This window comes from Vigna unguiculata, chromosome 10 (genome assembly GCF_004118075.2).
Source record: "Vigna unguiculata cultivar IT97K-499-35 chromosome 10, ASM411807v1, whole genome shotgun sequence".
NCBI classification, from domain to species: domain Eukaryota; kingdom Viridiplantae; phylum Streptophyta; class Magnoliopsida; order Fabales; family Fabaceae; genus Vigna; species Vigna unguiculata.
In genome coordinates, this window is record NC_040288.1 from 12,131,912 (window position 1) to 12,157,310 (window position 25,399).

Here is a 25,399-nt window from a genome sequence, read left to right on the forward strand (position 1 = left end):
TTACTATTGATATAATATAGTTACATTTCCTTAGAATTGTTACTATACAGAATATTAATATTAATATTGTAACACTTTTTAAAAATGTTACTGTACATATTACACTTTTTTCTATTTTTATTAACATTTGCATAATCACATCTACTAAAAATGTTACTATATATATATATCCTAATATTGCAACATGTTTCAAAAATGTTACTGTAAATAAATAAATATACTAAATAAATAAATATATTGTATAATATCAGTATTATCAGAAATTAATTAAAAATAAAATAATAATATCGCATCGTTAAGAAGTAATTAAAAATTATTTTCTAGTCATTTTAAATTTATTTTAGAAACTAAATTTTAATTAATAAAAATAATCAAAATAGAAACTAACTTTTAGTTTTTAATTATTTTATTATTAAAAAATTGATTTTTTAATCTTTATTGTATAAATATTTTGTTGACATATCATTTGATGAATGATTTTTAAGATTTATATTTACAAGAAATAAATTTAATTAAAATATATTATAATTATAATGTAATCGTTCATGTATAATCACTACAAAAAAACTTAATTTTATCGGAGGTTTATTAAGAGAGGTTTAATAACCTCTAGGAAAATAATATGTATAATGGAGGTTTTCTAAACCCCTGGAAAGTTTTTTAGGAAAACCAGTTAAAATTTCAATGCTACTTTATTTTTATCTTATCTCTTCTATTTTTGGTATATCATCGCGAAACCTAAACGTGATTGCGAAACCTAAACATCCATCTCCTTTGAATCTTCCTCTCTCGATCACAGAAGAAAATTTTCGCTATTTGGTTTCTGTAGCTCTCAATCACAGCTTTCAATTGGTAATTCGCTTTGCACTCTTTGATTTTTCGAAATTGCTTTTCACTCTTCCAATTTCTCATGCTCTAAATCACTGTTACTATCGGTGGGATTTTGATTTGTTATCGGGCGATGCCTTTTACTTTCATGTCGACCGTGCATTTGAGACCTTGCTTTGGGGGTTCACGGCGGTTATGTCGGGTTCAGTCCCTGTTTTGTGTGTTTAGATCGGTTGCTCTGCATTGTGGGTTCACAACAGCTGCTTCGGTGATTTTTGTTTGCTTGACTTGTTCACAGCAGTTGCATATGTTCATAACTGCTTTGCCGGTTCGTGGCTGCTTTAGGGGTTTGCGACTTCGGAGGTTCGCAACTGCTTCGGTTTAACGCGTGTGCGCTTTCCTTTCAGAATCACGGTTCATCTTTATCTTTTTCTCTCTTGTATAATTGTGGTTTGTTTGTTTTAATAGAGTAGGAAAACCAATAAGTCAAACTGTATTTTCTGATGAGGGAGATTTTAATGTGTTTTTGACTCGATGGATTGTTATTCACCAACCCAAGGGTCTACTCTGACAGAAACAAGAGTCGGGTTATGAGATTTGGGTGAAGGAGCTTGTGAGTGTGAAGAAAATGAGGGGAAATTTTTTGTAGGGGATGGGGTGGGATGATGGTTCTTCCCAGATTTGTTCTCAAGAGAATAGTAAGATGAATTTTGATAGCTCATAAGTGAGATTTGGATTGTGAACTAGTGGTAATAAACTTCAAAGTTTGAACAATAAGATTTGGATTTGGGACTAATGGTGTCTAAAAGCCTTTTGAGTTTGAGTATATCCTTAAATTAGGTCCACTTTATGCGTAACAGAAAACGCATTCCCCACTTACAAAACTATGTTTGTGATTTCCTTAGGCGTGTCATTGTTATGGAGTTAGCAGTGTGTTAAACACCCTAGAGGATATCATGTATTGTGCTTGACCAAATTGATTTTGGGTTTCTCATTATGAAGTTGGTTTATACAAGGTACTTTTTTATAGAACAAAGTTGGTTTGTTGAACAATGAAGCACACTCAAAATGTTGAGACATTTTTATTTAATTTTCAGATAGAATAGCATACCACAGTAATGCGGATGTTGCCATTGATTTATACCACCACTACAAGGTACTTTCTTTCTCTTAATTTGAACTTAGATATCTAGTTCAAGAGGAATTTCCTTAGTTTTTTGAGATTTTATTTCATCTAGATTTATGATTTTGTGTTTTTACCCATGATTTATTTTTCAGCGGGATGTGGCTATGATGAAGGATATTGGATTCAATGCCTATAGGTCTCCATTTCTTGGCCAAGAATACTACCTCGTGAGAAACTATAATAATCTCTTTTTATGTTTTGGTCCAACTTGAATCATGACTTTGCATGATTTTGAGGGATTTCTTAAGACTTTATCTAGTAGAACTTTGTCTACTTTGTCCATAATGCAATTAAGTTTAAACTACTTTGATTTTAGGTGGAGTTAACCGAGAAGACATTGTATATTAAAACAATCTCATAAATGATCTGATAGCAAATGGTCAGTGGACATAATTTTCTTTCTTTTTCTATCTCTCTTTCTCATGATACTCTCCATATCAAACTAAACTAATGTACCTATTTTTGTTTACAGAACAACAACCTTTTATAACTCTATTTCACTCTAGTTTCCCTCAAGCTCTTGAAGTTAGGATGCTTGTAAGCTTGTAGAACATGTTATTATTTAGCACTGTTTTTAAGGCTGAAGCACGAAACTTTTAAGGGAAACAAAAATGTTAAACATGATTTATTTACATGCTTGACTATACATTGCATTAATACAGTACATTAAAATGTTATGCTTGCAAGTTGATGAGCTGAATATGCTCACCTTTGATGTATGGACATAATGCCATAGCTGTGAATGAATTTCAAAGTCAAGTAGATTTATGGCTAGTGGTGAGAAAGAAAAACCATCCTTGCTGGCCAAGAATGTTAAAGTGTCATTTCCAAGTGGTTCTATGGTTGCAATCCTTGATGAGTTGGAAGAAATTGCATCAAGACCTAGTCAAACTCCAACACTCCCCCACATTGGTTAGTTATTTCTTTTTGTTCATTCAAGTATGTAGTAATTTATTATATATGTAATAAGATATTATTTCTTAATTTTATACTTAATTAACAGGTTCTACTAGTAAGAGAAAAAGAGGTCCTACCAAATGTCTCAAGACTCATGGTTTGAGATATGATGAGCGTTTACCGGTTAAACTTAATGTCCTTGGTCAACCTGTTGGCACTTATCGAGCTACATTGAGCAATTATTTGGGAACATTAGCTAGGAATGCACATTTAGCTCCTCTAACTTTTACTAGTTGGAAAGGATTGAAAGAACATTGGGATGACATGTGGAAAACAGTATTGGTAATTCATTTCACTAACCTTTATCTTTGATTATATATTACCTAAATTCTAATACTTATTCATTGATTATGATATGCAGTCAAAATTTGATATTGAAGAACGTGCTAAAAAGTGGGTTTTAGGAAGCATATGTTCAAGTTGGAGGAACCACAAATGTCGATTGAAGACAAAGTATTTTTTTCCAAATATGCCAGATGATTACAACTTCAAAAATCGACCCCCAAGTGTTCCACTTGAGCAGTGGAAAATTCTTATTAAATTTTGGAAATCTGACATAGCTAAGGTCTTATTTAAATGTTATTATATGTGGATTTGTACTTGTATATCTCAGTTGCTTATATCTTTTCTCATTTCATATTTTTATTATAAAGGTTCGCTGTGAGAAGAACAAAACAAGCAGAGCAAAACTTACTTCTATACATACCACAGGAACAAAAACCTTTGCTGAAATACGATATGAAGAGGTTAGACTAATTACATAACTAATGTATTAATGGTTGTACCTTTTTTACACTAATATTTTTTCTTTTGTATGGTGTAGATGATGAAAAATATTGATGGAAGAGAGCCATCTCGTGCAGAAATGTTCATCATGACACATAAGCCTAAAAATGAGGAAACCAAAGAGATTATTGTATGATGATCTCATTCATTATATATATTTTTATAATTAATAGTTTTGTTTAATAACAAGTTTAACTTTGTTTTTTTCTTTCCTTTTTTAGTCAAAACTTGAGGATGCAATTTCTTCGCATTCAATAGAACCAGAGAAAAACTCAACCCGAGATGATATATTTTCCCAAGTCTTTGGAAAAGATCGACATGGTTATGTGCGCACATATGGAAAAGGGGTTTCACCTTCCGATCTATGGGGATCTAACTCCCGAGTTGGAATACAAAAATTAATTGATGAAGTTCAAAGGAATGCTCAGGTTGAACTACAAAGCATGAAAAACAGAATGCAAGAGGAAATGGAAATAAAGCTAAAAGAGCAAGTGAAGGAGCAAGTGGAAACCAAACTAAAAGAGCAACTAGAAGCAATGAAAGTTGAGCTTCTAAACAACTTCAAAATCGCTTTTACTCAAATCCCAAGTTATGCTCCAGAAGTAATGGTTTCAAATTTGAATAAAGAGGAGGTGGACATTGAAGATGATCCAACATTGAAGATGATGGATAATGATGACAACATCTCTCATAAAGGTTTATTTATTTCATAGTAGTAAATATTGATTTAGTATTAAATGTTTTGATCTTTGCATTGTTCCTTTGGTAGTTATTGAAGATCCTACAAGTGAGCTCGTAGAGAAAAATGCACATGCCTTGATCTTTCCATTCACTCATACTAGCCCCAGGAGAAAAAAGGAAAAAGTGCAGAAAACTAACACCAAGTTAACTAAGAGGTTATTATCATATTTTTTCTTTATTTTTCTTTTATATTATCTATCAATTAATTTTGTTAATAATATTTTGGAACATATCTTACTATTTCTTTTATCCAGGAAATTAGAAGATCTTAATGTTGAAATTGTCACACTTGATAACGATCTTAGCATTCTCAAACATCCATCCAATGCCTTTGAGCTTTTCTTGTAAGATCTAGTTCTCTTACAATAAGCTTATAATTTTATTCTTTTTGGTTTATTGACTTATAAATGATCACTATTACAGGCAAGAATTTGCAAACAACTATAAAGAAACAAAAGTTGATTTAGACAATTTTGAAAGGGTATGTAAAGTTCAATACATTGATAAAGCTTCATTATTTGAATCACTTATTATTTAACATTTCATTTAAAAAATAGGTTAAGAAAAAAGCTGTTAAGGCATGGAACTCTCTGACAAATAAAGTAAGTCCAAGCCTTTTATTCATCCTAAGAAATTTAATATTAATTGAGCTTCTTATTTATGATATTTGAATCAGGAATTAGAGTCTTATTTCAATGCAGCAACTAAACTCAAAAGAAAATTACATTTGAGTACATTAAAGGAAAGGTTCTTCTTCTTCTTCTTCATAACTTTAGTGTTGTTGACATTCTTGAATATCATGCCATAAGATGTTCTTATTATCCTCTTGAACATCATGCCAAAAGTAATTGTTGCAATCCATACATAGCCACTGCCCATCATTCCTAGCTTCTGAGCAATGGAAAAATGCTCAAACCAGTTTAACATCCCTCCATCTGTATAAGTAGTTTTTGTTTCCATTTTTGTTGTTATATTGATTGTTTGTTAATGAACTTTATCTAAGTAGTGTTGTTGAAGGAAAAGAAATAGGAAAAAGAGAGCGGAAACCTAAAATTCATTTTGACAGGACTGACTTGAAAAAATTGAAACAAGAGAAATCTCACAAGTGTAAGTTTCCTCTAAGTCTTTTAGTAAATGATAGTAATAGTTTGATTAAAAACATTTATGTATTTGTTATACTAATTTATCAATTTTAATTATCTTTATATACAGTTGCTAAATGATGCACATACATTGTTACATGCAAATGAGCTGAAGAAGCGGCTTGAATAAGGTGTGAATGTTTTCTATTGGATACAATAAATTGTCACAGGATTCTGTTTTTTACAAATAGCTACTAGATCTGAAATAGGAAGAAACAAATTACAGTGTTGGATAAAAATGAACCAACTCTTCCTCGCCAACCTTGTCTTTTTGTCATTACTTTTATTATCTCATTGAAATATATTCCCCACTTTTAGTAATTAAACTAGTGGATAAATAATAATATTAATTGCAATAACTGAAATTGCTTTACTTGTTTATTTTGTGTGTGAAGCTTTCAAATTAATATGATTTTTTCTTTCATATCCATCAAAGTTCTCTGGTGCATAATGTGTAAACAGAAGTATATTGTTCATAATAAAAGTTATTGAAAACTGATTTCAGTGCTCTCTGCAAAATTGTCTTGCTTTCAGTGCCTACTGATTTTAAGTCTTTAACAGGTAATGATCGTAGGAAACATCAAAAGATTCTGAATCAGGAAGATGATGAAGAATAAGACTGAAATTAAAGCTAATCCAGTATCATATCTCCAAGAAATTCTGAACTGTCAAAATAAAAATCCATGCATTAGTAACAGAAGAAGAGAAGGACAGTTCAATTTATGTTGATGGTTATTAAGATCATATTTTAAACTTGAGATTTTTCATGTTTTAGTTGAGGTATATTCTTTGATGTATTTACTTTTATTTTTAATGCAGAACATGATGATGTTGAGAATCTTAAAACTCAGACAAAATTTAAACACTTCTTTCACCTGCTCTTAATTCTTGTTTATCTATTATGTTGAAATATAGTAAAAGATTTTTTTCGTTATAGAAGATGATATTTGCCTCTTTATACATATAGGAATTAATTTAGAAAAAGGACAAATTTTAATTTTACAAATTAAAAATGTAATTAATCCTACTGATCTGTAAAAATTAAAATCAAACTTTTTTAAGACTACAAGAGATCAATTGGTCAAAAGAAATGTTGGTGTGACTATTTATATTAGTGACATTTTTATAATGTTACCTTAAAAAAAAAAGTTATCACTAAATTTTTTTAGTAACAATTTTAAAATGTCTCTTTATTTAAAAAAATGTTACCAATGATTTTTAGTAACATTTTTATAATGTCACTCATTTATAAAAGAATTATAACTAAAAGAATTTAGTAACATTTTTTATAATGTTACATTTTTATTAAATAAATGTTACTAAAAGTATCTAGTAACATTTTTATAAATGTCTCAATTAATATGTAAAAATGTCACTAATATTTATTAGTAACATAGGGTATACGTAACATGTGGTATAATGTTACTAAATTATATTTGTAACATTTTTTACAATACAGTAACATTTTTTAAATGTTACTAAAGAATAAATATGTAGTAGTGACCACCACCTTCTACCAACAAGAAATCAATCAGAATAAGGTACGTTATTTCTCGGCTTTTTTGTAAATCTGAGTCATTTTGACCGATAAATTGTAAATATGGGTCATTTGAAATTTTTTTTGCAAATATGGGTCATGTCGTCAGGGGGGAGGACGACATTCAAGAAGAAGTCGTCCTCCAAAGGACCGGTTTCATTTTTTTTTTTTTAAATCAAAGCCGTTAGGGGGAGACCGGCTTCTGCACTGAAGTCGTCAGGCAGAAGACCGGTTTCTGTTTTTTTTTAAACATCGCATTTTATTTTATTTTTTAAAAATTTTCAGTTTTATTTTTTAACCTTATTTAATTAAGAGTAGTTATTAATTCATTTTGTTATTGGTAAAATAAAGTAATGTTAAAAAATACACAATTAACATAATAAAAGTAACACAATAAAAATTATATAATAAAAGTAACAGAATAAAAATTACATAATAAAAGTAAAAAAATTAAAAATTACATAATAAAAATAATACAATAAAAATTACATAATAAAAACAACACAACAAAAATTACATAATAAAATTACTGACGATAAGGACAGTTGCCTCTATGATGTCCTTCATTTCTACAATATGAACATTTGCTTCGTCTATTTGGATTTGGTTCATCCATTTCATTATGGATTCTATTAATTGGTGGTCTTCCCCTTACCCTACGGCGCATGTTTGGGTCTGGAATGAAATTTGGTCCGGTGTATGGTGACCAATATTCTTTATTCCTAACCGGATGAAATTGTATTTCATATGCTTTATTGATGTTGTAGAGGCTATAAACTGGATGGATGTATGAGGTTAGGTCTATATGCGAGAAAGAGCAAACAACTATTACGTGATGACAAGGCAGTCGTAGAGCTTGAAAATGACCACAATCACACCACCAATCATTTAATCTAACTGTAAAAGACATTGGTAGGCGGTGATCATGTAGAGAAAACATCTCTTAAACTTGAAATTCATTATTTTCTCTTGAGTATTGACGAACTTGACACATTCCCGCTTGTTGTTGATTTTTTCTAATGATAGCATTAATTTCCTCTGTATATTGGTGTCCTGCTCGTAACATGGAGTCTGCCTTAACCCCTCTCTCAACAAACCATGTTGCGGTCCTTTCAAATGTTGCCTTGATTAGAGCACAAATTGGTAATGAACGAGCTCTTTTTAAAACAGAATTCATACATTCTGCCAGGTTTGTTGTCAGGTGCCCGAATCTACTACCTTCATCGTAGGCCTGAGTCCATTTTTGTAGTGGTATCCTGTCAATCCAAGATGCCACTTCTGGTGAATAGGATCTCAAAGCTGCCAATTTAGCATCGAATATGGGTTGTTTCACCTCGTAAGCTGTAAAAATACAATTATATTAGTTAGTTTAATTATTGAATGCGGTGAATGAAAGAAAAAAATTATTACCCATATTCTTTAATCGGTTCTTCAATTCGTGATTCTTGAATTTTTTGTTGAAATTTGAAGCAATATGACGTATGCAGTATACTGATTGCAGTCCATCTGCTTCCCATTGTACTTCTTCAGATTGTAGGGCTGCCAATATGCCTTTCCCCCTGTCTGTTATCAAGCAGAGGTTTGATTGTGGTGTAACGTGCTCCCTTAACAGTTGAAAAAACCATATCAAGGCCTCCTTTGTTTCTCCTTCCACTATCGCGAAGGCCAAAGGGAATATGTTACGTGACCCATCTTGAGCTAGTGCTGTTAGCAATGTCCCTTGATATCTTCCTGTCAGAAATGTCCCATCTACTTGGACAACTGGCTTGCAATAGTTAAACCCTTGGATGCATGGTCCAAAAGACCAAAATACGCGTTCCATAATATAGCAAGAAGGGTCAGATTGGCCACTTACTTGTACAGGAGATCCAGTGCATTGAATTATTGTGTCGGGATTGCTTTGTTGTACAACTTCATACCACCTGGGAAGTTCATTGTAAGACTCTTCCCAATCTCCGAACTCCTTAGCAAGCGCTTTTTGCTTACCATTCCAGGCTTTGTCATATGAAACTGAATACCCGAAACGATTTTTAATTTCAGCTACCAAACTTTTGATAGGTATGGAAGGATTTTGCTTTACAGAGTTCATCACAATAGAAGCAATTTGGTTGGAATCAAGGTTGACATGATCTGCAGGTTGCATGGTTGACAAACAAGTGTGTGATCCGTCAATCTTTCTAATTTCCCAATTCAAACTTCGCTTGCTATAAGCAGCCCGTAAACGCCACGGGCAGCCTTTTTTGTAGTCAACACATCGACATATAAATTTTTCAGATTTGCTCTCAACAACAGCAAATCTATAACCATTGTCAATATGATATTGCTTGATACATGACACTGTGGACTCTTTTGTGTCAAAAGACATGCCAACACATAGTGAATTTTCAGTCACTGGATTTGAAGCTTGACGTGAGGTCTGACTTGATGACCCACTATGATCTGTTGTATGGACTGTATATTGGTCGGTAACCAACTCATCTTCACTAAAATCAGACAAAATATCTGGATATTGATTCAACTGATCTGCCATTTGTGTATAAATTTGAATAAGGTAGGAACAAAACAAAGTGAACGAGTCTCTCCTGAATGATACTGAAATGAGTATAAATTTTAAGTAACATGCTTCCTATAAATATTAACTTCTTAAGAGACCCGCTTCCTACCCACCAGCACATTTACTTCCTACCACGAGCACATTTACTATGGCTGCTTCCTACCCACAAACACATTTACTATGCCTGAAGTCGCTTTTAATGACGACGTCTTTCTCTTAAATGTAAGGGACTTCACTAATTAAACCCCCAACTTCATTAAACACATGTCAACGCGGACCACCACGGACCAACCACTTCATTAAATAACCACCCTTGCATGTCGTCTGCGTGGTTGACGACTTTAATGCGCTGGAGGCATTAAATGGAAACCGGTAGGCCACCTAGCGACTTTAATGCGTTGTCGTCCGCGTGGCTGACGAATTTAATGCGATGTCGTCCTCGTGGCTGACGACTTTAATGTGATGTCGTTCGCGTGGGTGACGACTTTCGCTTGAGTGGGCCTGACACCATCACGCGCGCGCAATTATTGCGAGAGGACTGTGTGTTGACTGTGCGCTCCTCCACCACCACGGAATCAGTGCAATTAATGGAGTGGTAGAGATTCTCCTACTCCCTAAGCCATGCACAGCTACAAATTTGCATGCATTCGTCCAAAATGGTGGCAGCCTTCACAGTTTTCATTGAATGCTCTCACAACGACACAAGCCACGACCAGCCTTTAAATTCATGGACAGTGCATTGTGGAAAATCACGAGAAGAGGTCTCGAGTATTGGTTCAAATACTCTCAAGTTGCACATATTCATCAATTTGTGCATTCAGTCTGGATTAGCACTTTCAGGTTCTGCACATTGGGAGAGTTTTCAACACTTCAGGACACATTTCTAAGCTTTTATTTTCAAGGTTCTACTATCTTTTAATATTTTTGTTGTCAATTAATTTTCAGATTATTATCTAATTTTTATTTTCAATTTCTAAACACATTTAGCATGGCACAAAATGGACGTCTACCCCGGGATATGTCACTACTTCGGCTTCAACACGAACATATCACTCACGACTTATGGGAAGGACGGGAACGAGTTCTTAGACCGAGAAGAGCTGGAGTTTGGATACTAAACAATCAAGACATACTTGATCCCCGTGTCATAAATTTAATGCATCAAGCTGGATTCGGACATGCCGTGTACATCCCAGACATGGATGTCAACCACTTCCTCATCAGTTCTTTATTAGAAAGATGGAGATCAGAAACTCATACATTTCACTTACCCCATGGAGAAACCACAGTGACACTAGAAGATGTAGCCGTCCTGCTTGGCCTACCGATAGACGGAGATGTGGTAACTGGTCCCACTACGGTTCAGGACATATTCGCCACCTTCCATGAACACCTAGGTGTCATCCCACCACCGACTGTGATAAGAGGGAACTCAATTAGAGTTTCTTGGTTAAACTCTACTTTCCAACAGCTTCCACCGAATGCAAACAATGAGGTTATTGCTCAATATGCGAGAGCGTACATTCTCACATTGATTGGAAGCATTTTAAGGCCAGACACGTCTGCAGCTAGGGTACATGTCATGTATCTACTTAGGCTAGCTGACTTAAATGTAGTCAGGAATTATAGTTGGGGGTCTGCAGTTAGGGCTTGCCTATATCGTTGCCTAGCTCATGGCATTCACCTACGCCAAGAAAATATTGGTGGATGCATGATCTTGTTACAATGTTGGGCTTGGGAGAGGATTACTACTATAGCCCCACAACTTCAACCTTTAAGTGATCAAGAGGTGGCTGATGGGGATGGTTTCCCTGTCTGTAGAAGGTAAAAAGCTAACTTTTAAATTATTATTTTTTTGTCATTTAACTAACTTGAAATTTCTACTCTTTTTAGGTGGATGAATGTAACGCATCGGATAAATCCAGCTTCAATTTCAGTTACTGAATTTCGGTTGAGATTTGATCAACTACGTACAAGACAGGTAATACTTAAGGTAAATCAAACCGCTTTTTTTAACATTTCAAACTAATGTCTACAATTTTGTTTCAGTTCTTGTGGAGGCCTTACATTCGACAAGAAGTTAGTCGATTGATTGTGGTTGACATACCTTCGGTATCCAGAGCAACAGTCCCAATAATTTGCTTCGCCACAGTAGAAATCCATCAGGCATATAGGGTGATGCGTCAGTTTGGTTTAAGACAAAACATTCCGCCTGAGCCGGTTAACCTGGATCAAGTTCACAGGGATGACTTGAGGGGGAGAAACGACAGAGATTGGGTAGGACATCATCACCACTGGATTACAATTTGGAATGATCGAGAAAATCGGATCGTTCAAGGTACACCTTTCAGCGGAAACGGCCATTTGCGTGATGAAACACCGTATATGCAGTGGTACATAAACCACACTATCCGCTATATATCTCCATCGACAGAATCTTCCGACGATGAGGTTATTTATACTACAATGTTGTACATCTATTTACCATACAAACTTATTCATAACAATAACCATGTTATTTATTTTACAGTACGATATGTCACAACAACCTTCCCAGCCTGCTTCACAACCCTACACTGGCCATGTTGGGTCTTCTCCAGATTTCATACATCATCCCCAACCCTTTTTCGGACAGTCGCCTATGGGTCAGGGTTAAATGTTTGGACAGTCACATCCTCAATTTGGCAACCCATCAAACACCTCATTCCAACACGTCCCTTCTCCATATGGTTTCTTCCCGCATCAGTCAAGTTATGGTGCTGGTCCATCACATATGTTTGGCACCACAGCCATGACACCACCATCTGCCTATTATCCAGGATCTTCATCATCAATGCCATTTTATCCTCCGCCAATGCCTTCCCAATCACCACAAATTCCGCAAACTGTCCAAAGTCATCAAGATGAAGATGATGATGATGATGAACCACAACAACAATAACCTCAAACACGTCCCAACAGACCGAGAAGAAGACCAACATGTGGAACTGGAGGACATAGATGACTGTTTATTATCTTCTAGTAACTAAATTATTGTATTTTAATTTTTAATCAATTTAAAAATATATTAATGTTTATTTTTATTTTTATTTTTATTTATTAAATTTATTGTCAAAAAAAAAAAAAAACTCAAAATGAAGTCGTCATCTCGAAAGACGACTTCACAGCGCGCCAAACATAAACCGTTACCCTACCTGACGACTTTGTTTTTTTAAAAAAAAAAAAAAAATCGTTATCATGGAGGACGACTTCACCCTCAAAGTCGTCCTCCCCTAACGACATAACCCAGTTTCACAAAAAAAAATTTCAGGGACCCCTTTTTACAAATAAAAGTAAAAAGGGACCCTAATTTACAAAAAAGCCTCATTTCTCTCTTTTGGAATTTCGGGAATCCCTTATTTTAGTGATTTGAGATTTATAGGATACCTTGTACGAAAAGAATTTATATATTCAAACATTTTCCAGCTTCCTAAACTTATCACCTACAGTTTCCAAGATGAAGACGATTTCTATTATCTGTTTCAATTTTGGCATTATTTTTCCGATTGTTCTTGCAGTTTTCGCACGCGTATCATCGCAGCTTGGTTCGAAGGTAGAAGAGCTTCCTGGTTTTGAAGGGCCTCTTCCATTTGAACTGGAAACAGGGTACGCAACATCGCTTACCCTTTTCTGATTTGAACCCTGTTTTCAACGATTCAATGAATTTTGGGTTTGATAGACATAAAGCAAAAACAGGTATGTAGGATTGGGAGAAAGAGATGATGATATGCAAGTGTTTTACTACTTTATCAAGTCAGAGAATGATCCTACAAAAGATCCTCTTATGCTTTGGCTAACTGGAGGTCCTGGTTGTTCTTCCTTTTCTGGTCTTGCTTTTCAAATAGGTAATTCTGAGATCAAAATTTTCTGAGTTGATTTCTTTGATTGTTTCCATTTAGATAGTTGAAAATGATGTGATAGTGAATGCATTCAAATATGAACTTCACCAAAAAGATTGAACCAATTGGATTTGTAGGTCCATTGGGATTCAAGACAGAGAAGTACGATGGAAGCGTGCCAAATTTGATCTTGAGGCCACACTCATGGACGAAGGTATAGATTTCGTAATGCATCCTCATTTGACTTTCATTTCATCTCATAGTTAATTTCATTTTCATACAACTAAAATTTATTAAGATTCAATTTTTTTTTAATAAGATAATAATAGAAAACTAAACTGAAAAATAATAAAATTTTAAGTGAGTAATAAGAACTCAGTTACATTTTTAACTTGAAATTTAATTAAACCTAAAATAATTCTTTGTTGTGTTTTGTTTTGACAGGTGTGTAGCATTATTTTTGTGGATTTGCCTTTAGGAACAGGCTTCTCGTATGCCAAAAATCTTACTGCTAATAGAAGGGACTGGAAGTTAGTTCACCATACTCATCAATTTCTTAGGAAGGTACATTCACTCTCATCATGTTTTGTGAGTTTCTCTACTTTCATCGTTTGATATTCGTTTGATAGTCGTGAAAGTTCACGTTATTAGAGATAAAATAATTTTATAATATATAATTAACTACAAATCTTATTTTACAAGATCATCTTGTAAATTTGAGTTGCAATTTACTTTTGTCATATCCTGTGATTTGCGTAGTTTCATCGCTAAATTTCCTTTCTTAAGCATTTTGAAAACAAGCTACCATGATAATGATCATTGTTTTATTAAACTGCAATCCTGGTATGGTAATAATCTTTGTAGTGGCTGATTGATCACCCTGAATTTATTTCAAATGAGTTTTACATGGGAGCTGATTCCTATTCTGGCATACCTGGCCCTGCCATTGTTCAAGAAATTTCAAAGGGTATGAAATTTCAAATCTTTTAGTCTAACTATAAGTTCATTCAGTCACTCCATTAATGCTTATTGTCTTCACAATGATATGGACAAGGTGCTAAAAAGGTTTCTTCATACTGTAATAGTAATAATGATTTGGATTGTCTCTTCATTTCACAGGGAGAAGTGAGTAAAACAAAAAAGAAATTTATACCCAAAACAACTATTTAATTAACTCTTATATTCCTTTATAATTACTCCATGATTTTACATAAAAAATATTTTTAATATTATTTTCATTTGTGTTGGTGGGATTGATATTAATGATAATAATTTAAGAAACAATAATATTTTTGTTGTTATTTTCAATAAAAATAAAATACAAATAGATAAAAATAGCTTATGAGTTGAATTGAAAGAATTTCTTGAAAAAAGATGATAAAATCACAATTTATTCATGACAAATGGAGGAAGTGAATATTAATCGAACAAAAATTACGAATATATAGATCAAATTGAATATAAAACATTGACTTTGACATGTGATATGCTACTCGATTGACACGTGAACATTTAAAAAAATTTAAAAAAATTTAAAAAATCACGAAGTGATACGTGACCGTCGCTGTTCATGACCATTAATGATTTAAATGATGTTAGCAAAAATAGAACCTAATTGAACAAAATTGACGAAAATTAAAACCTATTTAAGTACAAAAACAAAATTATGACTAATTTGACAGAACTTGACGAAAATTGGGAAAAAAATGTATTTTAACCTAAAATAAAATAGATGAAATTTGAAAGAGATGAAAGAAACATCACTTTCTTTAGTGAAAATAAGTGCAAAAGGAAAATTAAGATAAGATTAGGTGCATATAACTCATGATAATGGAAAGAAATATCTTCAAACTTCTATTTCAATTCATGAGTTACATTATTACTAATGAGAGAATACATGCTTATATAAATAAATTAGTTATGGAATGAAAACTGCATAGTGATTATTTAGTTGGTGCACATAGCTTTCCAAGCAAAGCCCTTGTCATGAAATAGAAATAATCTATGCGTTATTTGGTTGGTATACGTACCTTTCCAAACCAAGTTCTTGTTTTTAAAAATTATCCTTACACCAAACAAGTCTAAAAGACTAACAAGTGTCTTAAAACTCTATTTCAAAGATAGAAAATATATTTTCTACATTTTTATTGACAAAAATATTTAAGAAAATATTAAGAGAATACATTTTTATTTTCCCTTCTAATTTCTTATAGTTTTAATGTTGACTTCTACGTTCTTCTTTATTTCTTCTTTCTCTTGCTCTTGTAATAACTTGATCCTCTTATAATATGGATCCCTTATAACATACACTCGAATAACATTAAGGATTTGATATCATAGTCTTTGATGACATCTTGAAAATAATCTTTAAATTTGACTTAATATCACAAAATCATTTTTATAAAATAAAATTTATATTTCACAGATTTTGGCGTAGATAATCTCTATTCTCTGACTAATACTTTCTTTGTTTCAACGGTAAGATTTTGATTCTTTTCTTTCACTAAACTTAATGGAGTCATTAACATATTAAACTTTGAACTTATAGTTTTCAATTTTATTTGAAAATCTGATTTCTTTCACATCCCCTAAAATATATTAACTTTAGAAAAACTGTTACATTTATTTCATAAGTTAAGGAGAGTTTTTTACAAGATTGTAGTGCAAACTAAATCCCACTTTACATTTAACTAACATATAAAAAGCTTATCATGCATGCACATATATAATAAATCTTACAATTATTGTTCGATTTCTTTGATTAACAGGAAATGAAATTGGTCTTCAACCACCAATAAATCTCCAGGTTTGCTATCAGTTTCTCTGTTTATGCTTTTACTACACACAAAATAAAATTCCAGAGACTGAGTTTTTGATAACTTAGTTCAATTTTCAAAACCCCAAATCATTCAAACAATAGCTTTTCAGTTACCACTCTGAGAATCTAAATTGATCTTAAGATATTTTCAGGGATATCTGCTAGGGAACCCAGTAACAACAAGGAAAGAAAAAAATGACCAAATCCCATTTTCTCATGGAATGGGACTTATTTCTGATGAACTCTATGAGGTAAGAGAAGTGTTCTTCTCTTTAATAATGCTTCTTGCATTGTACTTTTGAGTAAAGTTTGTCCCAATGGCTGAAGTGTTGACTTTTCTTTTTTATCTCGACACGTATCAGCGGTCAGGGTTAAGAATGTTTTTAATTCCTGATTTTGAAACGAAAATAAAATTAATTTATATTCGAAATTTTGATATATTTTAGTTCTCAGATTTTAGGATATGATATTTTCATCCAATTATCTTAAAATATTTTTACATGTTAAATGCATTTTCCCATAAAATATTAAAACAGAGATATATCGAAGTAAACAATTCAAATACTAAAAAAAATATATTTAAACCTTGTTAGTATTATGTGAGGGGAGTAGAGCCCAAAATATCTCCTATCCTCCCTTCCAACATATCAAAGTGAAGTCTAATCAACCAAAAATTAAGAGAATGATATTAATTACTCATAAATGATAGGAATAATTTATTATTATGAAAAATATAAATTATATATGCTATTTTCAGAGATATCGTGGTAGATCTTTATATTATTTAAAAAATCTATATAATGACCAATACATAACTGATAAAAACAAGTTGCTTATTCATAAATTATACGTTGTTTGTTTAAAAGTGTATGCTGATTATTCAAAAATAGTATGCTACTTATTAAAAAATAACTTGTTGAAATGACATGGATTCTTACTCATGTATGGACAGTCACTGAAGATAAATTGCAAAGGAGAATATACATATGTAGATTCTACAAATGAGTTGTGTTTAAGAGATCTCAACTACTATGATGAGGCAAGTAACGACCATCCTAGTTCTGTGTTCTGTGTTCTGTTTTATTTTATTTTTGTTTATTGATCATAATAATAAATATGATTTCTTATGTTCAGTTGCTTTCAGGAATCAACACATTCAACATTTTGGATCGCTATTGCAAAGCTGATTCTGCTAAGAAACATGAAGGTCCATGGATAAGATCTCTGACTCAAAACTTTGAGTCTTCTCTTAATTCTCATCTCACAGAGTTAGACACAAGATGCCAAGTAATTCTTGCCTACCTTAAATGCACTCTCAAACTTTTTGTCCACCATTCTTTCAATTTCATTTCGCCATTTTACGTTGTTTCAGATATATGGTTTTTTCCTTGCCACTCAATGGGCCAATGATGAGAGTGTTCGCAAATCGCTGCACATTCGACAGGTTTCACAATAATATATTATATATATATATATATATATATATATATATATATATATTTTGGGGTGTGTGTTAAATCAAATAAATTGATGATAGTGACTTAAATAAACTTTTAATCTTTTGTATGTTGATTGCAGGGAACAAAGGGCAAATGGGAACGTTGTTTTACCGGTGATTATGAGTATGAGATCTGTAGTAGCTTCCCGTTTCATGTAAATCTGAGTGCGAAAGGATATCGTTCTTTAATATATAGGTGAAGAGTTTTATATGTTCTGTTTTGAAAACTTATGTTTGCATATGTTTTTGTGTTTAAGGATGTTTGGTGTTTTGTTGGCAGTGGGGATCATGATGCAGTTGTTCCTTTCATGTCGACTCAAGCATGGATCAGAGCTCTCAACTACTCTATTTTACAAGATTGGAGGCCATGGCTTCTAAAAGGCCAAGTTGCAGGGTGAGAATCAATCATTAAATATTAAATAAAATTTTGGTCAAATTTAGTAAATTTAGTTCTTTTAATTAACTTTTCTATTTATATAATATTTTAACCGTATTTTATAATAACATCTAAATCGTTTATGATACATTTTGACTCTAACTTTAATGTTAACTTAAAAAAATATAGTAAAATTTGATTAAATTAATTAAATTCACTTATTTATAGAAAGATTAAATTTAATAAAAATTTTTGAATATGAATTAGTTTCGATTTTCACCCGAACTTAAGAAATCAAAAAAGATACGTGAGTTTTTATTTATTTATATATTTTCATTTTATTGACTTTTATTCAACACAAGAGTTTCAATTTAAAATTTAATAATTTTTTTTAAGTGTGAATTTCTTGACAGTGTGATACATTCACTTCCTTTTTTAGTGAAATCATCTTTTAATCATGAATAAATTATTAATGGTTGTCTAAAAATCTTTTCACATAGACTTTCTAATGTAAAAAATATTTCACCTAGTTTCACCTATTTTATACTCTATTTGTTTAAGTCAGGTATGAAAATAAACCACCATCAATTTGATACAACTTATTATTATTATTATTTTGTTTTGGCAAATGATGTTAAAGAGATTTATCATTGATATATCATAATTTTTTTTATCAACAAAAGAAATATATAGAATAGGAAACAGTATGATATATCATAATATAAAATACCAAGAGTGAAGATGAGTTTAGTGAAATTAATATTGTCTGCACTTAAAAAGCATCTTTGCATTTTTTTTTTATGATAAAAAGTATTTACTATTATACTAATTTGTGAATAATTTGCATTCCACGCAGATACACAAGAACGTACTCTAATCAAATGACATTTGCAACTGTGAAGGTAAAATATCAGCATTCAATTTAGATATTTTAACTGTTCTTTGCTTGTATATTACAACATTCTATGAAATTTAAATAAAATGAATGGAATTATTATTATTTTATCTATTATTAATTATTAATGATATCATAATTGGTTATAGGGTTCAGGACACACAGCTCCTGAGTACAAACCTGAAGAAGGTTACGCCATGTTCAGCAGGTGGATAGCTAGTAAGCCTTTGTAACTGAAACACAATATATGTCTCCAAATGTAATATAATTATCATCAATAAAATATGTTACAATAATTTTTGAATTAATATGTTACCGATGGTTTGCAAATTAATTTATATCTTTTGCTAAAGTTCTTGTGTTGTCTCTTTATTTTATCTTTCTTTTTAACTTTCTAACTCAGCCTAGGGATGACAATGCGAGCTGGCTCCGCCCGTTTAGGCCCGGCCCGCATGGGGCCCGCATGTTGCAGGCCGGACAAGCCCGCCCCGCACACATTTCACGGGCTGGAACACACGACCCGCCCCGCAGATAGTTTTGCCCGCGGGCCTGCGAGTTAGCCCGCATACTTTGGATAGAAATGCCCTGCAGAGGTGGTGGTGATGCAAGGAAGCAGATAACAACATCAAAAAAACAAATAAAAACCAGTACAACACCGAAACAACAAGCAATAAATCATTCAGCTAAAAATTCAGAAAATAGGAAATCAATTCAAGATACAATTTCGAAGCAATTGAATAAACAAGTTGCTACCATAACTCTCAATTTCGCAAAACCCCGTCAGCCACAAATTGGAAGCCCCAATTGGGAAGAAAAACCCTGCTCTAGCAAAACCCCCCTCAATTTACAGTCAATCGTGATGGATTTAGTGAAAGAGATGCGTTCTGGCCTTCAATCGTGATGGGTGTCCATGAGTCATCGTCAACGCGTTCGAGTTCGAGAGACGGGAAAGGCTGCAATGTTGTCCGTACGGAGGCAGCAACGTCACGCCAGTGCGATGGAGGCAGCAGGGAGAGAAGAGAAACAAATGGGTCTGTCCTGCGACGATGGAGGCAGCAACGAGAGAAGAGAAACAATCGGTGGAGGTGGTGACGCGAGCTGTGTCGCTCTAGTGCGGTGGACCAACAACGTGCAGGTCGGTAGTGGATCAACACTGGATTGGTGGCTACAAATTGGAAGAGCAGTGGTGGTGGTCGTGAGTCGTGAGTCGTTTGGTGTGTGAAGATAGCAGAGAAAGAGAGAAGATAACTGGGTTTTTTAGGTTAGGGTTACACTAAAATAGCTTATGTGGGCCAACGGGCCAGCCCGCGCGGGTCGTAGGCCAGCCCGCGTGGGTCACGAGTCACTACAGGCCGGGTCAATGCGGGCCTACGGGTTAATCATCTTGGCCCGACCCGCGTTTTTTTTGCGGGCCTGCGGGCTGGCCCGACGGGCCAGACCCATATTGCCATCCCTAACTTAACCTTTATGCCTCAGTTGTAGAGCAAACAAGGCATATAAACACACGGTGGCAATTATGAAATTTTTGCATCCTTTTATATATGTCTCGGTTATTATAATATCTGAGGCAGAAACCCACATTCTGTCTCGGTTCACACAGACTTGAGGCCTAATGCTTGTCAGAATTTTCAACTCTCCTACTATTTTTAAATTTTCAATTGAACAAAAAAGGTTTTTCCTCGGTTGTCCAAGACCCAAGGCATAAACTTCTTATCTGCTTCGGTTTGATTTGCACCCGAGGCATAAAGGTTAGGTTAAATAAACCAAAATCATAAACAATCTTCGTCTTCTTCTCTGTGTCGTGAGGTTCTTCTTCCTCATTTTCTTTGAACACAAACCCCTATCAAAAATCATACCCAACACAGACCCAATCCACTCTAAAGTTTCAAACTTTCTTTCACCCCAACATCTCAGATCCAACATGCAATCTCAAAGGTAAGATCTTTCAATGGATTCCTTCAATCTTGGAGAAGAAACCCTTCATCATTGCTCTCCTCGTCGGGGCACCTGTGCTGGACAGAGCTTCTCTCCTCGTCGGGACGTCGCCTTCTGGTTCACTTCGCACGAAGCAATCTGCACTAGCTCCCACAACAGTCGCGTCAATGCTCGCCCTCATCGCTCCAGCTAGGGATGGCAACGGGGCGGGGCGGGGACGAGTTTTACTATCCCATACCCATCCCCGCAAAAAAAATTCATCCCCATCCCCATACCCAAACCCAACGGGTATTAAACTTTTGTCTCATCTCCATCCCTACCGGGTAATGAGTATAATCTCGTACTCATACCCGTACCCGTGTTCTAACTACTTCAATATTATTTTTTATAAAAGAAAAAAAAATTACAGTAAAGAAAACATATATCAAATATTCAGTATTAGTAGGATGATTGTTTCTTCCGTATCAAATACTTTGAAATCAATTATAATTGTTTACATTTTACATTAGATTACCAAATAAAATTTCATGAGAACCAAACTATTTATTAAATTTGCAAACTACAAACATTAATAAAACTTAGTTGATAAAATTAAAAAAACATTTAAAAAAATATAAAAGGAAAACAAATATTCAAATTAAAATATATTTTAAATGTTTGTTTACTTCAATTTTTTAAATTCTAATGAATCTCTTTTTTATACACTAATAAAAGTTATAATACATCACTTGATCAAAATGACACAAAGAACAAATAATAAACATAATAATAAAATTTTGACATAGATTTTGTATCTTTTGAACTCCAATATATATTGGATAGTGACAAGAAAATATTCATAGCAATTACATTAAATTTTTATATTGTAGTAAATAAAAGTTATTTATACAATTAAAGTGAAAAAATTATAGTATGATTAAAAATGAGTTAGAAAATAAAAAATAATTAGATAGAATATATTGAAATATTATTCTACATGATGAAATAAACAATAAATAAAAATATAAAAAATTAACAAATGTGTGTCTTAGAAATAATTTGAGAGACTATTGAAAGAAATCACATAAAGGAAATCAAGTGTATAATTAAGGGTATGATAAGATGGAAAATACCTTAGAGATCTAAGAAAACTTTTCAAATATCACATATATATTCAATGGTTGAAAAATAACGAAAATTATTTTAACGCAACAAAAGAGTTCTTCAAATTAAACAAAAATTAATAATAATAAGTAAATAATTTTTTTATATTACCTTAAATTGAGAGTATAAACATTCTCATGTGAAAGGAAAATATATAATAAATAAAAATATTAAGAAATAATAAAAATATTCAAATGTGATGGATAATTTTTTTTAATTAACATACATCATTTTAATATAATTACATAAATGTTATGATGAGATGAAAAATATATTGGAGATGCGGATTAGTTTCATGACAAACCAAATAATTAGAAAAAATAAAAAATAGAAAGTATATATATATATATATATATATATATATATATATATATATATATATATATATATATATATATATATATATATATATATGGTTACTTAATTAATTGTGAATATTTTAATAATTTAAATGAGAACAGAGATTTGGCGGGGATATGTACATCCACATACCCATCCCCATACCCAATTGAAAAAGTCGGGGATTCCCCATACCCATACCCAGTCAATGCGGGGATTCCTTGTCAAAACGGGGACGGGTTCGGGCAATACCCACAGGGGCGAGTTTATTTGCCATCTCTAGCTCCAGCTCCATCAGAGTTGTCGGCAACGTCGTCAGTCGCTACTAGAAGCATCGCCGCTCCCCTCTCGTCGCTCCAGCTCCGTCATCCTTCTTCTAGCGTGAGCCACACTAGATCTGGAAGCTATGCCACCGAGCCCCACTGTCACGCTCCTAACCGTGATTGAAGTCACCACTACTCTACCTATTCGAACTCTAACTCGTTGGCGACACTATTGTTTGCAATTTTTCTTTCCTCTGTTTTGATTGGTACCATTTGGGTATCTGTTCTTATCTATGTTGTGTTTGTATAGAACGTGATGTGTATGCATGGTGATGGAGGAATCGACCGGTGTTGAAAGGGTTAAGTGAATTTGTTTGAGTGCGTGAAGGAAGTAGATGAACCTGTTTGACTGTTTTGTGCATGTTCGAGATTAAAGTGATAATAGAAGGAATCTATGTTGCATAGGAATAATGGAGTGGAGTATGGAGAATGGCGAGGATCTATCACAGCCTTTGGCCTTGTAGTGTTTATATTTTTTCTGTTTTATGCAGGTTGAATGAATGAAGGAAGGTGCGGGTTGGAGTTGATGGTGTGATTGAGAAATGATGTGAGAATGATGGTGAATATGGTGTTTGTGTGTATTTTCTATATGCAAGTTGAAGTGTAAAGGAGAAATGGGTTTGAGGATTTTGTGTTGGTTATCCGCGATTGGTGTTGGAGATTGAATGGTTAAGAATGATGTGAAAATGGAGACGATGGTGGTCGGAGTTGAGTTGTGTTGGTTGTAACATCCTAGCCAAATATTACTTATTTAAATTAAATTAATAATAAATAAATAAAAATATAATATTTATTCCACACATTTCCCAAAATGAGGGAAAATAAAATTTTATTATAAGCGCCAAAATGTTGAAAGCATAAAAATTTAATCCAAATACTCACATCTCCAAATCCAAATTAAAAATCCAGATTACAGAAAAAAATTATAAAATTGTAGTAATAAAAATATCCCTGAGCTGCCCCACTCTGACGCTAAGCCTCACCAGCATCTCTTGTAATATCATCTACTCTCATGTAACGGATTACATAATCATTGCCAAAGACAAACACAAATAGGGTGAGCTTAACAGAATAAAAGTGCAATACACAAAATAATAAATAATAATTCAGTATTCCAAACACTTCTAATGAGCTCAAGTCTCACACCCTAGCCTTCGTCACTTCCTCTATACGTCTCTTGATTCTACACCCTTTGATGATTACATTGATCGATCTTTGCTGCCACGAGTGTCTACTCGCCCCTCCGACTACAGGACAACACATAATAGTCCACACGCGGGAATAAATTTGCCACGACCACGATTCGCGACACCATGTGGAGTTCCCCAATACGAACCACAGTTCGTATTTGTCCCAAGACTACCAAACTCGTCGGCTAATACCGAGGAGGGCAATCTTCTGGAACCCATCCACCCGAGCCACGATCTCGCACACTCCACTGGACTTCCAAAACCACCAAGCTACAATCTCGAGTGGCCACGTGTTACCCCAATACAAGTTGCACTCGTAATTGGGTCCCTAACAAAGCATCGTCTCAAGACCTCTGTAACATCCCGTCAGGACATTACGGATTTAAGTAATTAAAATAGATAAAATAATAAAGACATCGCATTTAAATAATAATACCTCATTTCCTAAAAGCGCGAGAAATTTAAACTTTTATAAATTCCAATGATAAAGCCAAACTCCATAATTACAAAAGTGGAATAATCCAAAAACATCTCATAAGAGTTTACAACTGATTTCCAAAAACATAAAATATATAAAAAGCTCCCCATGCAATCCCCACTCCGTGGATAAGTCTCACCAGCACCACCTGCATCAACATCATCTGCTCACATGTACCACGCACACGATCATCGCTAAACACAAGCAGATATGGTGAGCTTAACAGATAAAACATATAAAAATTGTATACACATAGACAACATATCAACATAAACAACACAAACATCCAAAATGAATTCCATCCTTTTAATTCATACCACCTGGCCACAACCAGGTTATTCGTGCTCTACATCTTCCAGTGATTACTTGAAGATGACTTGCTGTCATACCTATCGGCCACAACCAATAGAGCACGTGCGAAAAACCATGTTACAGATCATACACCGTAATGCCAGGTCGAGTTCCTAGATACGAACATAGTTCGCAACGTCCCAAGACTACCAAACTCGTCAGTCAACTACTGAGAAGGGTAATCTATCTGGACCCATCCGTACTGGCCACAACCAACACACTCACACCGGCAACACTCGCCAATCCGAGCCATAACTAAAGAGATCCTATTTCGAGCCACAACTTAAGGAATACCACGTGCTTTAACCCCTATCCCGAGCCACAACTCAAGGGATACATTCCGAGCCACAACTCAAGGAACACCAGCAATCCCACCTTTGAAGCATCACTAAAAGCCTTATAGATCATGCCTACAAAATCATCAACCCAAGGTTGCAGCAACAA

The 25,399-nt window shown here is 33.6% G+C and overlaps 4 protein-coding genes across 36 annotated transcripts; 3 read left to right on the forward strand and 1 right to left on the reverse strand.

The window, feature by feature from the left end:
* Positions 1–689: 689 nt before the first annotated feature.
* LOC114166702 lies at positions 690–6,486 on the forward strand. 33 transcript variants are annotated; one of them, XR_003599988.1, is made up of 21 exons: positions 690–852; positions 1,037–1,242; positions 1,734–1,844; positions 1,926–1,984; positions 2,107–2,181; positions 2,331–2,393; positions 2,487–2,551; positions 2,702–2,926; positions 3,018–3,253; positions 3,333–3,536; positions 3,625–3,717; positions 3,795–3,887; positions 3,979–4,453; positions 4,527–4,653; positions 4,753–4,842; positions 4,922–4,979; positions 5,056–5,100; positions 5,175–5,245; positions 5,505–5,605; positions 5,711–5,771; positions 6,202–6,398. XR_003599988.1 is itself a non-coding variant. In XM_028051478.1 (19 exons), exons 7-19 carry the CDS (start codon positions 2,782–2,784, stop codon positions 5,719–5,721), a joined length of 1,749 nt encoding a protein of 582 aa, XP_027907279.1. In that variant the 5' UTR covers positions 690–852; positions 1,037–1,242; positions 1,926–1,984; positions 2,107–2,181; positions 2,331–2,393; positions 2,487–2,551; positions 2,702–2,781; the 3' UTR covers positions 5,722–5,772. The 33 variants fall into 33 exon arrangements, 1 of the variants encoding a protein (XP_027907279.1); XR_003600000.1 differs by having other exon boundaries at positions 700–852; positions 1,127–1,242; XR_003600001.1 differs by having other exon boundaries at positions 700–852; positions 1,130–1,242.
* Positions 6,487–8,120: 1,634 nt separating this feature from the next.
* LOC114165249 lies at positions 8,121–9,707 on the reverse strand. Its single transcript, XM_028049907.1, has 2 exons — positions 8,588–9,707; positions 8,121–8,518 (listed from the first exon to the last, which is right to left on the reverse strand). The coding sequence occupies exons 1-2, from the start codon at positions 9,705–9,707 to the stop codon at positions 8,121–8,123; spliced, it is 1,518 nt and encodes a 505-aa protein (XP_027905708.1).
* A 1,012-nt stretch (positions 9,708–10,719) lies between these two features.
* Positions 10,720–12,387, forward strand: LOC114165250 (serine/threonine-protein phosphatase 7 long form homolog). The gene is made up of 4 exons (XM_028049908.1): positions 10,720–11,555; positions 11,625–11,712; positions 11,781–12,182; positions 12,262–12,387. Exons 1-4 carry the CDS (start codon positions 10,720–10,722, stop codon positions 12,385–12,387), a joined length of 1,452 nt encoding a protein of 483 aa, XP_027905709.1.
* A 751-nt stretch (positions 12,388–13,138) lies between these two features.
* On the forward strand, positions 13,139–19,534 carry LOC114165869 (serine carboxypeptidase-like 12). Its single transcript, XM_028050481.1, has 14 exons — positions 13,139–13,376; positions 13,467–13,615; positions 13,747–13,823; positions 14,054–14,173; positions 14,474–14,576; positions 16,378–16,415; positions 16,580–16,678; positions 17,380–17,466; positions 17,562–17,714; positions 17,800–17,871; positions 18,006–18,121; positions 18,206–18,319; positions 19,158–19,203; positions 19,346–19,534. The coding sequence occupies exons 1-14, from the start codon at positions 13,228–13,230 to the stop codon at positions 19,427–19,429; spliced, it is 1,407 nt and encodes a 468-aa protein (XP_027906282.1). The 5' UTR covers positions 13,139–13,227; the 3' UTR covers positions 19,430–19,534.
* Positions 19,535–25,399: the final 5,865 nt, after the last annotated feature.